At 39.0% G+C, this 14,540-nt stretch overlaps 1 protein-coding gene across 1 annotated transcript in view; it reads left to right on the forward strand.

Moving 5' to 3' along the window:
* Positions 1-13,528, forward strand: part of lamb1a (laminin, beta 1a) — a 69,862-nt gene extending 56,334 nt beyond the window's left edge. Inside the window, 10 exon segments of the mRNA XM_055155827.1 lie at positions 586-958; positions 2,198-2,382; positions 3,233-3,474; positions 3,971-4,177; positions 4,726-4,870; positions 5,487-5,710; positions 6,211-6,345; positions 6,655-6,831; positions 10,801-10,960; positions 12,331-13,528. Coding sequence (XP_055011802.1) covers positions 586-958; positions 2,198-2,382; positions 3,233-3,474; positions 3,971-4,177; positions 4,726-4,870; positions 5,487-5,710; positions 6,211-6,345; positions 6,655-6,831; positions 10,801-10,960; positions 12,331-12,470 — 1,988 coding nt within the window. The 3' untranslated portion in view covers positions 12,471-13,528.
* Positions 13,529-14,540: the final 1,012 nt, after the last annotated feature.

The following is a 14,540-nucleotide window of genomic DNA, read 5'->3' on the forward strand; positions in this document are numbered from 1 at the left end:
CCCATACTTGAGGATTCACTACTAAGCATATGACTATGAAGTGAATGAATTAGTGCTGTTGGCTGAGTGGGCAACACTCCTCTGGGCACTCAGATTTCTCCCATCAAACCAAAACATGTAGAACTAAGGTCGTCCTGATCATATACTGTATACATGAACATGGCTAACGTGCTAGCTGCTGCATTCCAAATAGGAACTGAGCATGGGCTCGTTTCCGGCTTCATCAAACTCACTTTGTATTGAAAAACACTGTCCCTCTCGGTTGCTGTCACACTTCTCATTTTGGTTATAAAATGTCCATCTTAACCACTTTACATGATCATTGTGTTTTTATTTTGCCCATAACTGCGGCCTTGGTGAGCTTCATTTGACTGAAGCCAAATGCTGTGGGTGATGTCACACTCACTTAGTCAACTTCTATATACAGTTGATCCTAATCAAGACTAACTCAAGATCTGGACATGTGTGGCAAAGCAGCACCCAAAGCCCCTGATGGAGTGGCTTTGGGATGGGCCAAATACAGAACACAAAATGTTCTTTAAACTAACAAACTCTCCTCTGTGTCCTCTGTCCTCTGTCCTCCAGCGTGTGACTGCGACCCTCGCGGTATCTCTCAGGAGCAGTGTGATAAATCCTCTGGTCACTGTGTGTGTGTGGAGGGAGTGACCGGACCCCGGTGTGATGTTTGCGCTCGTGGTTTCTCTGGGACCTTCCCTGATTGCCACCGCTGCCACCAGTGCTTCAGCGAATGGGACGCCATCGTGGGGCAGCTAACCAATCAGACGCACCGACTCGTGAACAAGGTGAAGGCAGTGAGGCAGAGCGGCGCGGCCAGCGGCCCCTACCGCAGCAGCATGGACAGTATGGAGCGCAGCGCCCAGGGCATCAGGGCCATTCTCAACACCAACCCAGCATCACAACCTCTGAGCGAAGTACAGGAGCTACTGCAACAGGCCAGGTATGTATACTAGTCCTATTAGTACTACTACTGCAACAGGCCAGGTATGTATACTACTCCTATTAGTACTACTACTGCAACAGGCCAGGTATGTATACTACTCCTATTAGTACTACTACTGCAACAGGCCAGGTATGTATACTACTCCTATTAGTACTACTACTGCAACAGGCCAGGTATGTATACTACTCCTATTAGTACTACTACTGCAACAGGCCAGGTATGTATACTACTCCTATTAGTACTACTACTGCAACAGGCCAGGTATGTATACTACTCCTATTAGTACTACTACTGCAACAGGCCAGGTATGGATACTAGTCCTATTAGTACTACTACTGCAACAGGCCAGGTATGCTTAGTACTCCTATGACTGCAACACCAACCCAGCATCACAGCCTCTGAGTGAAGTACAGGAGCTACTGCAACAGGCCAGGTATTGTGATAATAAGTGCTACTACTACTTCAAGAGACCAGGTATTACTAGTACTACTGCAGCAATTGCTACAGGTTAGGTATTGTGACTATCAGTACTACTACTGCATCAGGCCAGATACTGAGACTATCTATACTACTACTACTACTGCTGCTGATATCAAAACTCCTACTGTAACAGGCCGATTGTTATCAATACTACAGCTGATATTACTACTACTACAGTACTACTGGTTGGGGCTTAGTAACCGATGATGCAGCCCTGGGGCAGCTGGGGCAGCTGGGGCTGCTGGGGCAGCTGGGGCAGCTGGGGCAGCTGGGGCAGCTGGGGCAGCTGGGGCTGCTGGGGCTGCTGGGGCAGCTGGGGCAGCTGGGGCTGCTGGGGCAGCTGTGGCAGCGCTATGAGAAGCTTCCACAAGCCTATAAAGTGCATGATTATGATTTCTGAGTTTTATTATCATTACTTTTTGCGCATACTGGGTGCATTTACTGCCATAATTGGCTATTCAGTTTAGCTTTGTAGTAACTAGTCTAAATCATGCTTCCAAAACACTGGCAAGATGCACACTAGGATTGTAGTATTTATTCAGATCGCAATATAATTGTACATACTAAAAAATAAATAAATAAATAAATGTAAAGTGATTTTTATTTTTTTTTTAATAATCTGTTTCTGTCATGCTACCTTTACTTTCTAATTTAGACATTTTATTAAAACTGGTCATACTTTAGTAAAGGTAATGTATTAGACCATGTGAATGAATGCGAGTGAAGGATGTCTGATGTTTGATCTCTCCTCCACAGTGAGCTGATGCAGTCCCTGGCTGAGTCTCTGAACTCCACAGAACAGGCTCTGGTCCAAACCTCTGACCAGGACCAGGAGGTCCAGAGCAGACTGGACTCTGTGAGCTCTGACTCTCACAAACTGGAGCGCACCGTCCAGGAGCTGCTGGACCAAGTGGAGTTCATCAAGAACTCAGACGTCAGAGGTGAGAGCTCGTGTACAGGGGACAGGGACTGTGAGTCTGAATATTATCATCAGTAGGACTCTGGCAACAACACAATTTACTTTATTTACTTGAAACCAATAGTTTATTTATTACTTGTATTATTGTTGATTATTATTATTATTATTATTGATTCAAAATGATACTGCAGCATTTAAGCATTTAACTGTTGTTCTTTGTCTCCCTCTAGAGACAAACTTTAAAAATACAATGAACATTGCAAGTCAAGTTCAAGTGAATGTATTTATACTGGACCTGACAAATGATTTTCTATTGTTGTAACCAAACTAGTCCAACAGACAGAACACTGAACTTTCTTGCTATGAAATAGCAAGAAGAAATTGCAGTTCAGAGTTTGAGGCCCAAACCTTCCTGTGCAGTTTGTGTGTTTCTCCTCGTGTCTGTGTCTCTGGTTTCCACCATCAACCCAAAATATCAACAAGAGCTCAAATCCTCCAGCTAAGACTCCAAATCAGGAGATGGGTCCCTCAGCGCTCTACTGACGCTCCTGACAATTTACAGCAAGTTCTCCACTATGTTTTTAAACTATACACCTTCACTAGAATGATCTGGATCATTTCAGCTCTAGAATTACCATTTTCTAACCTAATAATACAGGATTTCTCAAGCATGTGTGAATGAAACAAAACACAACTCTAGGTCTTTTTTTGAGGTAACAGCATTATTACATGGCTTAAAGCTCACTGGAATCTATTTTGTGTGATATAGAACATTAAAAATCAGGTAAATCAAACAGACTTGGATGATGGGTCACATGCAGAGGAAAAATAAAGTGTACATTAACCTATACATCTGTCTTTCTTCTCTGCAGGAGCTACAGCCAGTGTGAACAAGTACTACCTCCAGTCACAGGCGTCTGAGGCCCGAGCAAACGCCTCCACCGTGGATCAGAACAGCACCGTGGAAACCTCCGCCCGACTACGGCAGCTGACGGAGGACAGACTCAACCAGACGAGCCAGGACTTCCTGAAGAATCACACAGAGAATGCTCAGAAGCTTGATGACCTCGCTGGAGAGATGCAGAGTCTGGACCTGTCAGAACTCAGTCACAAGGTACAAGAGTAAAGCAGGACTAAAGCAGGACTAACTAAGAAATTATACCACATTTACATGACTAAATTAGACTCAAGATTTTATAATTCTGAACTAAAGGAACGACTAAAGCTCCACCTCGGGTCTAAACGTGGTCTAAATGTGATCTAAACGTGGTCTAAACGTGGTCTAAACGTGGTCTAAACGTGATCTAAACGTGATCTAAACGTGATCTAAACATGGTCTAAACGTGGTCTAAACGTGGTCTAAACCAGAAAAAAAGACCAAGACTAACACAGCATATTTATGACAAGTCCAGAACATGGAACTAAATCAGACCTAAATTTATTACCAAACCAGAACAAAACCAGAACAAAACCAGGATATGACCAGGGCAAAACAAGAACTTAATAAGGATTTCAAAAACTAAACAATGCCATAAACTGGTCCTGGTTCAGTCCCAGTTTAGTCCACTTTACTCTCTTAAATTCCTGCCTGTTACTGTCCTTCCCTGCAGACTTGTGGCAGTGGCGTGTCCCGGGATGCCTGCTCCTCGTCCCCCTGTGGAGGTCTGGGCTGTGTGGACTCAGAGGGACGGCCCAAGTGTGGAGGAGAGGGCTGTGGCGGTTTACTGAGCACAGCCAAAAACACCTGGATCAGAGCACGAGACTCCGAGCAGGAGATCATCAACGCCATCGAGGAGGTGGAGAGACTGTCCAAGATGGTGAGGATCTAATGGACATGTGCAGGCTCTTTTCACTCTCTTTAATGAAAATGTTTTTTTTATCAGTTATCACTTATTTAAATGGTGTACCTCAGTGTATATTCTAGAGCTCTGAAAGAAAAGTGCATTATAAATAAAATGTACTATTATTACTTACAAAAATACCAAAATGGCTTCTGTCATACAGTTCGAATGGCAATAACTGTAATATGAGCTCCATTTTGTTTAGATGCTGCCATTCAGTCACAACTCAGTGTAGGAGACCATTAGCTGAGGACATTTTGAGTTTATGGGGCTCAACAGTAAAAGCAAGCTGAGGTTTGGGAGGTTAATTGTTCATAAATTTTCGCCATAGACTTTGAGAAAAGTTCATAATTGCAATACCATGCTAAAAAAAACTATTTTAGGTTCCAAAATCATTCAGGCCTATTCAGAATATTCTCACACTAAACTACTAAGTGTTCATATGTTTTAGGTCTCATGACTTTGCACAGTTGATGTTGATTATGTGTTCTATGATGTTATATATTTCACCTTGTGTGTTGTAGGTGTCTGAGGCCAAAGTGAAGGCGGATGAGGCCAAACTGAGCGCTCAGGACGTTCTTCTGAAAACAAACCGAACCAAACACAGAGTGGACCAGAGCAACGAGGAGCTGCGCAGACTCATCAAACAGATCAGGGACTTCCTCACACGTGAGTCTGACCACACGACAGGAGCAGAGCAGGAGCAGACAGAAGCAAAGCCAAAGACGTCTGTGCTGTTTGGTCAGGATGAGAACAGATACAATTCGGACAGCTCGTATTCTAATAACACAGATTTATTACATTTTAATCAGGGCAGATTGTCCAACCTATGGCCCAGGGGCTCAAAGCAGCCAGTTTTTGTTGTCCCTCAGGCCTTCTACCAAACTGGCCTAAATGATCATGACAGAGCTTATTACAGCAAATGTACATCATTCTCAAGAACATCACATCACATTGTTGACACACAACCTAAAACCTAAACTTTTCAAACCTTATCAAAAGTGCGGTGTCTCTGACGTAGGCCTAGATAAATGCATCCATCTGACTGACCTGCTGTACTGACCAGTGCTCTGTGGCCCTCACTTGATGTTTTCATTTTAGGGTGAAAAGTTAAGACACATGTGATCTAAATCAATGTCTGCATTAATTCAAAATTAAAATAAAGAATTTAAAATTGCACTAAAATTTCTGCTGTAGTGTTTATTCTGTAATGATGTACACAAGCAGCCATGTCTCAGGATGCAGTTGACCCATTTCTGAATTGTACATTCTTTATTGTCTCCAGAGGATGCTGCAGACCTGGAGAGCATCGAGCTTGTTGCTAATGAGGTGCTAGCGATGCAGATGCCCACGAGCCCGGAACAGCTCCAGAACCTGACGAAGGAGATCCGGGTGAAGGTGGAGGAGCTGGGCAGTGTGGGCCACATCCTGGAGCAGAGCAGTCAGGAGATCCAGAGAGCAGAGAGTCTGCTGGAGCAGGCCCGACAAGCCAGGTACACCACTTAAGAAGTACTAATACTCAAAATCATGATTCAGATGACACTTTAGGCTACATGTTTCACTAAAACATAGTTCATGTATTATGTTTAAGTTTTTTTTTACTAAAAATCTTGTCTGTTATTTTTTTGTATTTATTTTGAGGACGTTTCCTGGTGTGACATACGTCGAGATAATTCCATGACTGTTGACCAGCATCCATAATGTTAACAAGAGGCAGAACTTGTCTAAATGACACAATACTTATGATCAGACTAATACAAATAAATGACCAGACATAGCTTGTCAAATAAATGTTAAAATTGTCTTCCCTGTGCTGAATTTGTCCTGCATTTTTCATGAAATGTTCCAGGTTGATGACATGGGTAGAGGGATTGGGTTTTAGAACTCTGCTTCCTGTATTTGTTGTATATTTTTTAACTTTCTTCCACGATCTGCCACTCAACTCATGTAAAACTATGACAAATATTTACCATACTCATGTTTCCCGTTTCCCTGTTTCAGTTCTGAAGCAGGCTGATGTGAAGGACTCGGCAGAGACAGTGAAGAAGGCTCTGGATGAGGCTCAGAAGGCTCAAACTGCAGCTTCTAAAGCAATAAACCAGGCAACGCAAGACATCCAGACCACCAACAAACTGCTGTCTACGGTCAGTCCTGGTCTAGTGCTGGTCTAGTGCTGGTCTAGTCTCAGTGTAGTCTTTCTGTAGCTCTGATTCCTTGATTAGCCCTGCTTTAGTCCTGGTGTAGTCCTGGACCGCTTTAGGCCTGGTTCAGATCTGGTTTAACGTTAGTTCAGACCTTGTCCTATTCTGGTCTAGCCTTGGTTTAGTGCTACTGTAGTCCAGATCCGGTATATATTTCCACTCCCTCTGCCTGCTGTCCACTGTCCCTCCTCTGTGCTATATATATATTCACCATCACTGTATTAAACATGATTATGCTCGTGTTGCGTTCAGGTGGAGTCAGAAGCAGAAGAAGCAGAGCAGAAACTGAACGAGGCCGCAGAGAGAGTCCAAAACCTGGAAGAAAACGTGACTTTACTGAGAGACAAGGCCCTGAACATCACACAGACCTCAGAGCAGACCAAAGAGGACGCAGCCACCATCGAGAAGATCGCAGACCAAGTCAAAAAGGTGAGGATCCAAATTTACATTTACCACAAATACCAATTTTACTGTAGTGACTTTTAAAGGACATAGTACTAAATTTACTTTTATCACAACCAGAGACTGTATGGACATGGCTAAGCCACTAGCCTCCATGTTCCAAATAGGAAGTGAGTATTGGGGCACTTCCAGTGTTCTGTCGAAATGGGCTGCCCCGTCAAAATGAGCTTCCAGTAGACCAAACCAACAGTGACATCTATTGATTCACGCAACCACGTCAAAATAAGCGACCTTATGTTTTTCTGTTTACAGTTGTATAGATCCAATAAAACCTGACCCTAACCTGAACCCTGACCTCCCCAGTTTTACAACATGTTTCTTTAGATTAGAGATGCAGGTTTGATGCTGTTTGCACACGGTGATTATACTTTTCACCTTAGTTATGTCAAATTTCAACTCATTTATATGAATTTATATTAGGCCAGACATGTCAAACTCAGGCCCAAGGTCCAAATTTGGCCCACGATATAATCATATTTGGCCCTCGAGATCAAATCAAATATGTGTTAGAGCTGGCCCGCTGGCTACGGATAGGCTATAGAGACATTATTTATTAAAAATTCCCATTATTATTTTATATTTTGCTTGTTCTAGATTCAATGTTTAAGCAAAACTATTATTAAACATTTATTTTAATAAGAAAAGGTTTAACATTATATATCTCAAGAGCAGAGAAAACATGCAGATGTTGTTGACATTTTTCAATAAATATTTAATTTGGCCCGCAGCTTAGTCGTAGTTTTTAATTTTGTCCCTCTGTGAATTTGAGTTTGACACTAGCACATATTGACAGGCCAATTTAGCCATCAAATAATGCTCCCACTGTTGAATCAACATTTTTCACTCATTTATATGAATTTGGACAAGGTATCTCACTATATAAGAGAAAGAATTCACTGGAAACACTGAAAACTTTATATTAAATAGTAATAATACAATGTTTAACACTAATATCACAGGCTACAGTGTGAATTTCCTATTATAATATTATAATATAGTGATATTTTATTAATACAGCGCCTTTACAAACAAAGTTACAACATTTTCTACACATGGAAACAAAATAAAATATGATGTAATGAAAATGCTAACTAAATCCAAACTATTCAATCGTTTAATGTAGATATTCTCCCTCAAATCTAACACACACGTCATTGCTTAACCGATCAAACATACAATAAAACCAATACACTTTTAAAATGTGACATGTTACTCCACTTCAGCCTCGGGAGCTCAAATCAACGGCATTTAAAGTGGGACTTTAAATACGCTTTGGGTAGCTCAAATCGACAGGTAGTTAAGATCGACAGGGCACCAGCTCCATCGACTCAGAAGTCAGTGAGCCTTGTCATAATTTTGAGCTTAAAATGTTTTAAAATTTAAATTTATAATTTAAAATTTTGCTGTTTTGTCTGTAAATACATTAGACTGGAGCTGAACTCTATGGGTGATGTCACATTCCTTCAGTTCACTTCTTCACACAGTCTGTGATTATAACATACTTTTACTTCAGCTTGAGTTACACAAGAAAAGACCAAAAGTGACTTCAAAATGAAATATAAAAGTGTTGAGTAGTGTTCCCACTGTGAGTCCATAAATCAGATTACTATTTTATTTTAGTATTAAATAATAAATTATAAACAACATACATACATGCATACATTCCTGCATACAAGTGATTTCTCTATCTTCATTAAGGTCATCACAATTGCATTAGACAAGCCAGATGTATTGCTTTGAGTGTTTTAGCACAAGTGCCAGTTTTCAACACCTGTCCGTATAAAAAAATATATAAAATACACGCATAAAAACAAACAAGACACATAAGTTACACACAGATACAGCATTATTACATTTTCAGTGAGAGGATTTTTAGACCCCGTTTACACTGAAATGAATCCGCACATCACCGTATCGGAAATAATCATTGTCCAGACACGTCGTTTCTGTGTCCACAATCCTTCCCTATCCACACAGCTTTGAGCATATGTGTTTACATTTTACAGAAACAAAACTTAAAACCACATGACTCATTTGCATAAACTGAGTGCTCAAAACAACTCACTATTGTGCTGCTGATGCGGTTCAGCCTCTGTCTTACTAAAGGACACGACTCAGTGGAATATGAGTGTTCTTTCTGTGACAGAGGGGTGTTCTGCTGATGGTGAGTCTGTTCTGTGCGTCTATTGCGTTAGAGATGGTTTATGTTAAACTTTTCAGAGATTATACGTCTGCGGGTCATACGCATAGACCGTATATATGAATATATTCTAGCCTCTTAGTGTTTTGGTGGTGACTTGCTTCATGGTGCACAGACTTACATCAGAGTATCAGCGTTTTCAGGCGTCCACACGGTGTCGGATCAGATCTGTACTCAAATGAATTCGTGGGAGCTGGTGACATCAGATCGTTTCATCTCTGGAGCCATTTTCAATCGGATTAGTGTGAACGAACACTGTATACGCAACAAAAACAATTTGTTTACGTAATAGTGTGGACGGGGCCATAATTGAACAACATACAACATACAATAATTTTAATTTGCTTTTAAATTTGTTGCTATTGTTTTCCAATTTTAAATTGGCTGCAGTTACACACTCTGGCCCCTTTAGCAGAGAAAGAGACTGGCCCACAGTTGCCCTATAACACAAATACCACTAGAAGCTCCTCCTGTATTAGCTCTGTGTGTGCAGTTTATGGTCCTGGTAAATTCTGAATTCAGTGGTGTATCAGAGATAAGACATTTAGCCCTAACTACAAACGATAAGAACACAACTCTAACAGTGAAGGGGAATTGGGAAGAAGAATTGAACATAAATACTGAAGATAAAGATTGGTTAAACATGTGACGGCATCACCATAGCACCACCTGCTCTCGAACATGGAGGGAGTTTGCCTGGAAGAACCTAATTTGATTCTTTATTACACCTAAATTAAAGAGTAAACAGTTAAAGATGCATCAGATGTGTTGGTGGAAATGTGGAGAGATTAATGTGGACCATTCTCATATATTTTGAAAATGTTCAAATATTACTGTATTTTGGGAAATGGTTTGTGATGTACTGGGGCAGGTGCTGGGATATTCTGTCCTCTTGTCACCTGAACTGGTCTATCTTTACAACTTCTCAGAAAACATTATATTCACCAAAGCATATTACTTTGGTGAATATAATGTTATATACCTTTGAATATATCTTTTCAAAGTCATGTCATTAGCTGCCAAAAAGTCAATAAACTGGGGCACAACTTCTGTGCCTTCAAAGGATCACTGGACATCTACAATAAAAGACATCTATTTAATGAAAAAAATAACTCATAGACTGAGATTGCAAGAGACACAAATGAAGAAGAAATGGGAAAAATGGACGTTATTTATGCAAAAGTAGTATTATTCTAGTAGTCACCTAGGCTTCTGTTCTTGTTTTTATTTCCTTTTATTATTATTTTTTTTCTTTTCTTGTTATGTTTATAAATTGATCATATCCAATAAAAAAGTGACAAAAAAAGAGTTAAGTCATTTAAAAATAATTGAAGTGGTGCCAGTGTCTAAGCTTTCTGTCAAGGGCCAATTTGTATAATGAACAAAGTGCAGATATGAACTCACACATACCCCCAGTGTTTTCCATTAATAGAAAACACTTTGGTGGCCCCATTGTTTAAAACAAGCTGGACAAAAATGACTAAAATTGGTTATAATGTTGTTTTAAACGTACAGAAGTAACTTTATTTAATCTGTAATGTGTCTGTTTTTTGATCAGAGGAAGTAATAAATGTCTTTTATTCTCCATCAGTTGTATTAAATAAAAGTTTCAAATATGTGCTACCGTAGCTTCAGTTAGGACTAAACCAGGACAAGACTATGATTAAACCAGGACTAGACCAGGACTAGGTGTAGTTTTGGTAAGGTCTCACTAGTCTAAACCCTCTTCTCCCCAGGACCTGGACTCTGAGGTTAAGGACAAATATTCGACGGTGGAGAAGCTGGTGGATGAAAAAGCCGTGGGTTTGTCCGATGCAAAGAAACGCGCCGAGTCTCTGCAGAAAGAGGCCAAAGATCTGCTGCTCCAGGCCAGCAACAAGCTCCAACTGCTCAAAGGTCAGAAAGGTTCTTTACCATCCACACGGGGCACAGTTCTATGGTGGAGTTTACTGTTTGGTTTAAGGTTCTCTGTAATTATTGGGCCTGTCCACATGAAACAAAAACTGACACCAACTTCAATGTCCTCTTTGTCAGTGTGGATATGTAAAAAGTGAAATTATTTGACCACAACAGATTATTGGTTATTTCTAATATCTAAAAACAATAAATGGTCCCATAGAGTTATATAAGCCCTGCCTCCATCTGACATCATGACATCAAATTTTAGAATGTGAACACAGCCAACAAAATGATTATGATGTTTGCACACCATACAAATAGGAAGAATAGAGTCAAGTCAATTAAGAAATGCAGGTCCAACTTGAAAAAACAGGAAGACAGACACAAGGCTCAGCTCAGCTTGAAGACTTTTATTGAAATTTTTAAGTTTCTTCAGCAGTTGCAGATCGAAAACCTTTAAAGTAAACAAATATGTTGAATAATGAAATGAAATTTGTTAGTAAATTAATCTATTTGTATTATAATCTATGAATATACCTTTTACAGATTAATTTAAATAGGCTACAATTTTAAACAATGTAACAATTTACCAATTAATTTTTAATCTTAAATATATATATATTTTTTTTATTAAACTTTAAATAACTAGATATATAAAACAAATTGAATATTTTATTATTTTATATAGATTTTTAATAACTTTTCTTTTTTATATTAGTGCTCCTTTAACTTGGTCAGATTAATATGTATTACATCATTTACCATAAATTGGAATATATTTAAACAATCAAATGACAATTAGATTCAATTATTCAGTTTAGCCTTTAACAGTTTAAGAACTTATATTAAATTACTATTTTTTGAATTTATTAATCTACTGTTAACTTTAATTTATTTCATTAAATAAATGAGCCAAATGCATTTACATTTTAACTAAGGCTTCTAATTGTGCTACTTAAATTAAACAGAATATTCATTTTATTTATAAATTAAGACACATTATTTTTACATTATTGTGTGCTTTGGGTCTTAACACCATTTTCACCATTTTAACTATACTTAAAACTTATTATGCTGGTAAATTTCCTCATGGTGTCTGTGTTTTTCCTTCACATTCTTGGGTTTGTTTGGCTGTCTGCTCGCCTGGATCTAATGAAACAAGCGCTTACCTGTATTTTCTGGCGCCATCTACTGGCCAAACTAGGAATAAACTAATAAACTAACAAAGGGGGAAGGAGAGAAGAGGTGAATGGTCTTAGGAGTGCAGGTGAAGACTAGAAGCAGAGGGGCTGGACTTTTTGACTTGCCAAATAGTAAATGGTGCAGTCTGTTTCAAGTGTGTCTTTATGATTGGTTTGTTGTTTCAGACCTGGAGAAGTCTTACGAGGACAATCAGAAAACTCTGGAGCAGAAGGCGGAGCAGCTGGTGGAGCTCGAGTCGGCAGTCAAAGAGTTACTGCAGGAAATCAGCCAAAAGGTCACAGTCTACAGCACCTGCCTGCTCTGATGGACCTGCCCACAGCGCCTGCCTGCTCTGATGGACCTGCCCACAGCGCCTGCCTGCTCTGATGGACCTGTCCACTGCACCTGCCTGCTCTCATGGACCAAACATTGTCAAACACACGCAATATACAACAGGAGTGTCTCAATCTGAAAACAGTAATGCATTCAAAGGATGGGCAATATCGGTTTGATAATGAAGATTTTGCCGATATGTGACCGATATTTACCCTAAGCTGCCCCAGTGTCAGATTTGTCTACAGCACCTGTCTGCTCTGCGGGACCAAATACTGCAATACACCTGGACTTTACACCAACACGAGTGTCACAATCTAACAATACATATTAGGGACGGGCAATATCGGTATCGGTGATATCGGAGGATTTTCCCCTGTTATCAGTATTGGTTTTATGTTGAAGATTTTGCAGATATATGGAATCAATATTTTCCCTAAGATGCCCCAGATTTGTCTTTTTGAACAGACTGAGTAAAAATGGAAGCAATTTATGTATTAATGTATGTCATTTCACCTGTCAATTCACCCATTATTTCACCTGTCAATTCACCCATCAGTTCACCTGACAATTCACTTAGGCTTAATATTATTTGTATGTTTCACAATCATGCCAAAAATGTTTACTATCCCACATAGATGCATACTGTCGTTATCATTTTTACTGTGAACTATAACTTATACATTTGTAGGCATTGCTTTTGTGGGAAAATTTTAAATCTTAACCGATCTTTGCCGATACTAATATTATCAGGCATGGCAAGATCGGATATTGTCTTGACTCAGAAAAAAACAGTGCATCGGACCATATCTAATGCATTCCCTTTTTAGAACATAATCAAATTCAAGCTTTGTGGGTGTTTTACAATTACTTGAACAAAACAATTACAGATTTGTCTTTTGAAATGTATGTGACGCTCAAATACTGAAATGCAAAAAGATCTACCAAAGATATTGTCAGTTTAGTTTTACAAATGAAATGAAAGTTTATTTTTTATTTTTAGCAGTAATAGTAATAAAATGCCATGTATGTGGTAAATGGAATGTTTAAACCAGGTGCCTTTTATGTGCCTTTTTATTTGATCTTTATTAAATAAAATAAAAACTTTTTTCATACGTTTGTTGTTGTCTTTAAATGCCATGTATAATGTGAGAAACAGAGTTTTAGCAGGTTTCAGGTATTCCACAGGGTTATGAGGGCAGGAATACAATTATACATTCACCTGATGCATATACCTAAACTCACAGCTTTAGAAATCATTTGGTAAATAATGTAAAAAGGAATGGACATTGGAATTCTTATTGTAGTTTTACATCGATTTGAATCAGTTTAAATAGAAGGAAACTTTTTCCACTTTTTTTTGTCAGTGATGTAATTCCTGGGTTTTTGATGCTATCACAACATTCTATAAACCAATAATACAGAAAGTTAAAGGGTCAAAACACGACAAATAAAAATGATCAACATGTATGAATCTGTATATGCCTGGAAGATATGAATGAGATGTTTCAGAACATATATATATATGTATATATGTGTGTGTGTGTATAAGAGGTGGGGACTTGCAAGTCATGACTTGACTCAATTCACAACTTGAGTTACTATTTTTATTTTTAGGACTTGAGACTTTACTTGATAAAACAGACAAAGACTTAGGACTTGACTTGGACTTGTGCCCTGTGACTTGAGAAGACTTTCTATTCTGACTGTAATGTGATCTGCTCAAAGATCTTGACAAAACATTTAAAAAGGAAAAATGTGCTCTTCTATAAATACTCACATATAAATATACCATGACTTTTTAAGTACAGTTAGTTTAAAATTCATATAAATTGCTAAAATATAAGCTATTTGGTATTTTGGTTTAAAGACTTGAAATGATTTGAAGCTCAAAGCAGACGACTTGGACTTGACTTGGACTTATGGGCCAGTGACTCAATACTTGACTTGGACTTGTCTTTCACTTGGAACTTGACTCGGACTTGAGGTCAAAGACTTGAGACTTGCTATATTTTTTATATATATGTGTGTGCGTGTGTGCGTGCATGTAGTATTATATATA

This window comes from Boleophthalmus pectinirostris, unplaced genomic scaffold, assembly GCF_026225935.1.
Source record: "Boleophthalmus pectinirostris isolate CB_2022bp ecotype Guang Dong unplaced genomic scaffold, ASM2622593v1 HiC_scaffold_2, whole genome shotgun sequence".
Lineage (NCBI taxonomy): Eukaryota > Metazoa > Chordata > Actinopteri > Gobiiformes > Gobiidae > Boleophthalmus > Boleophthalmus pectinirostris.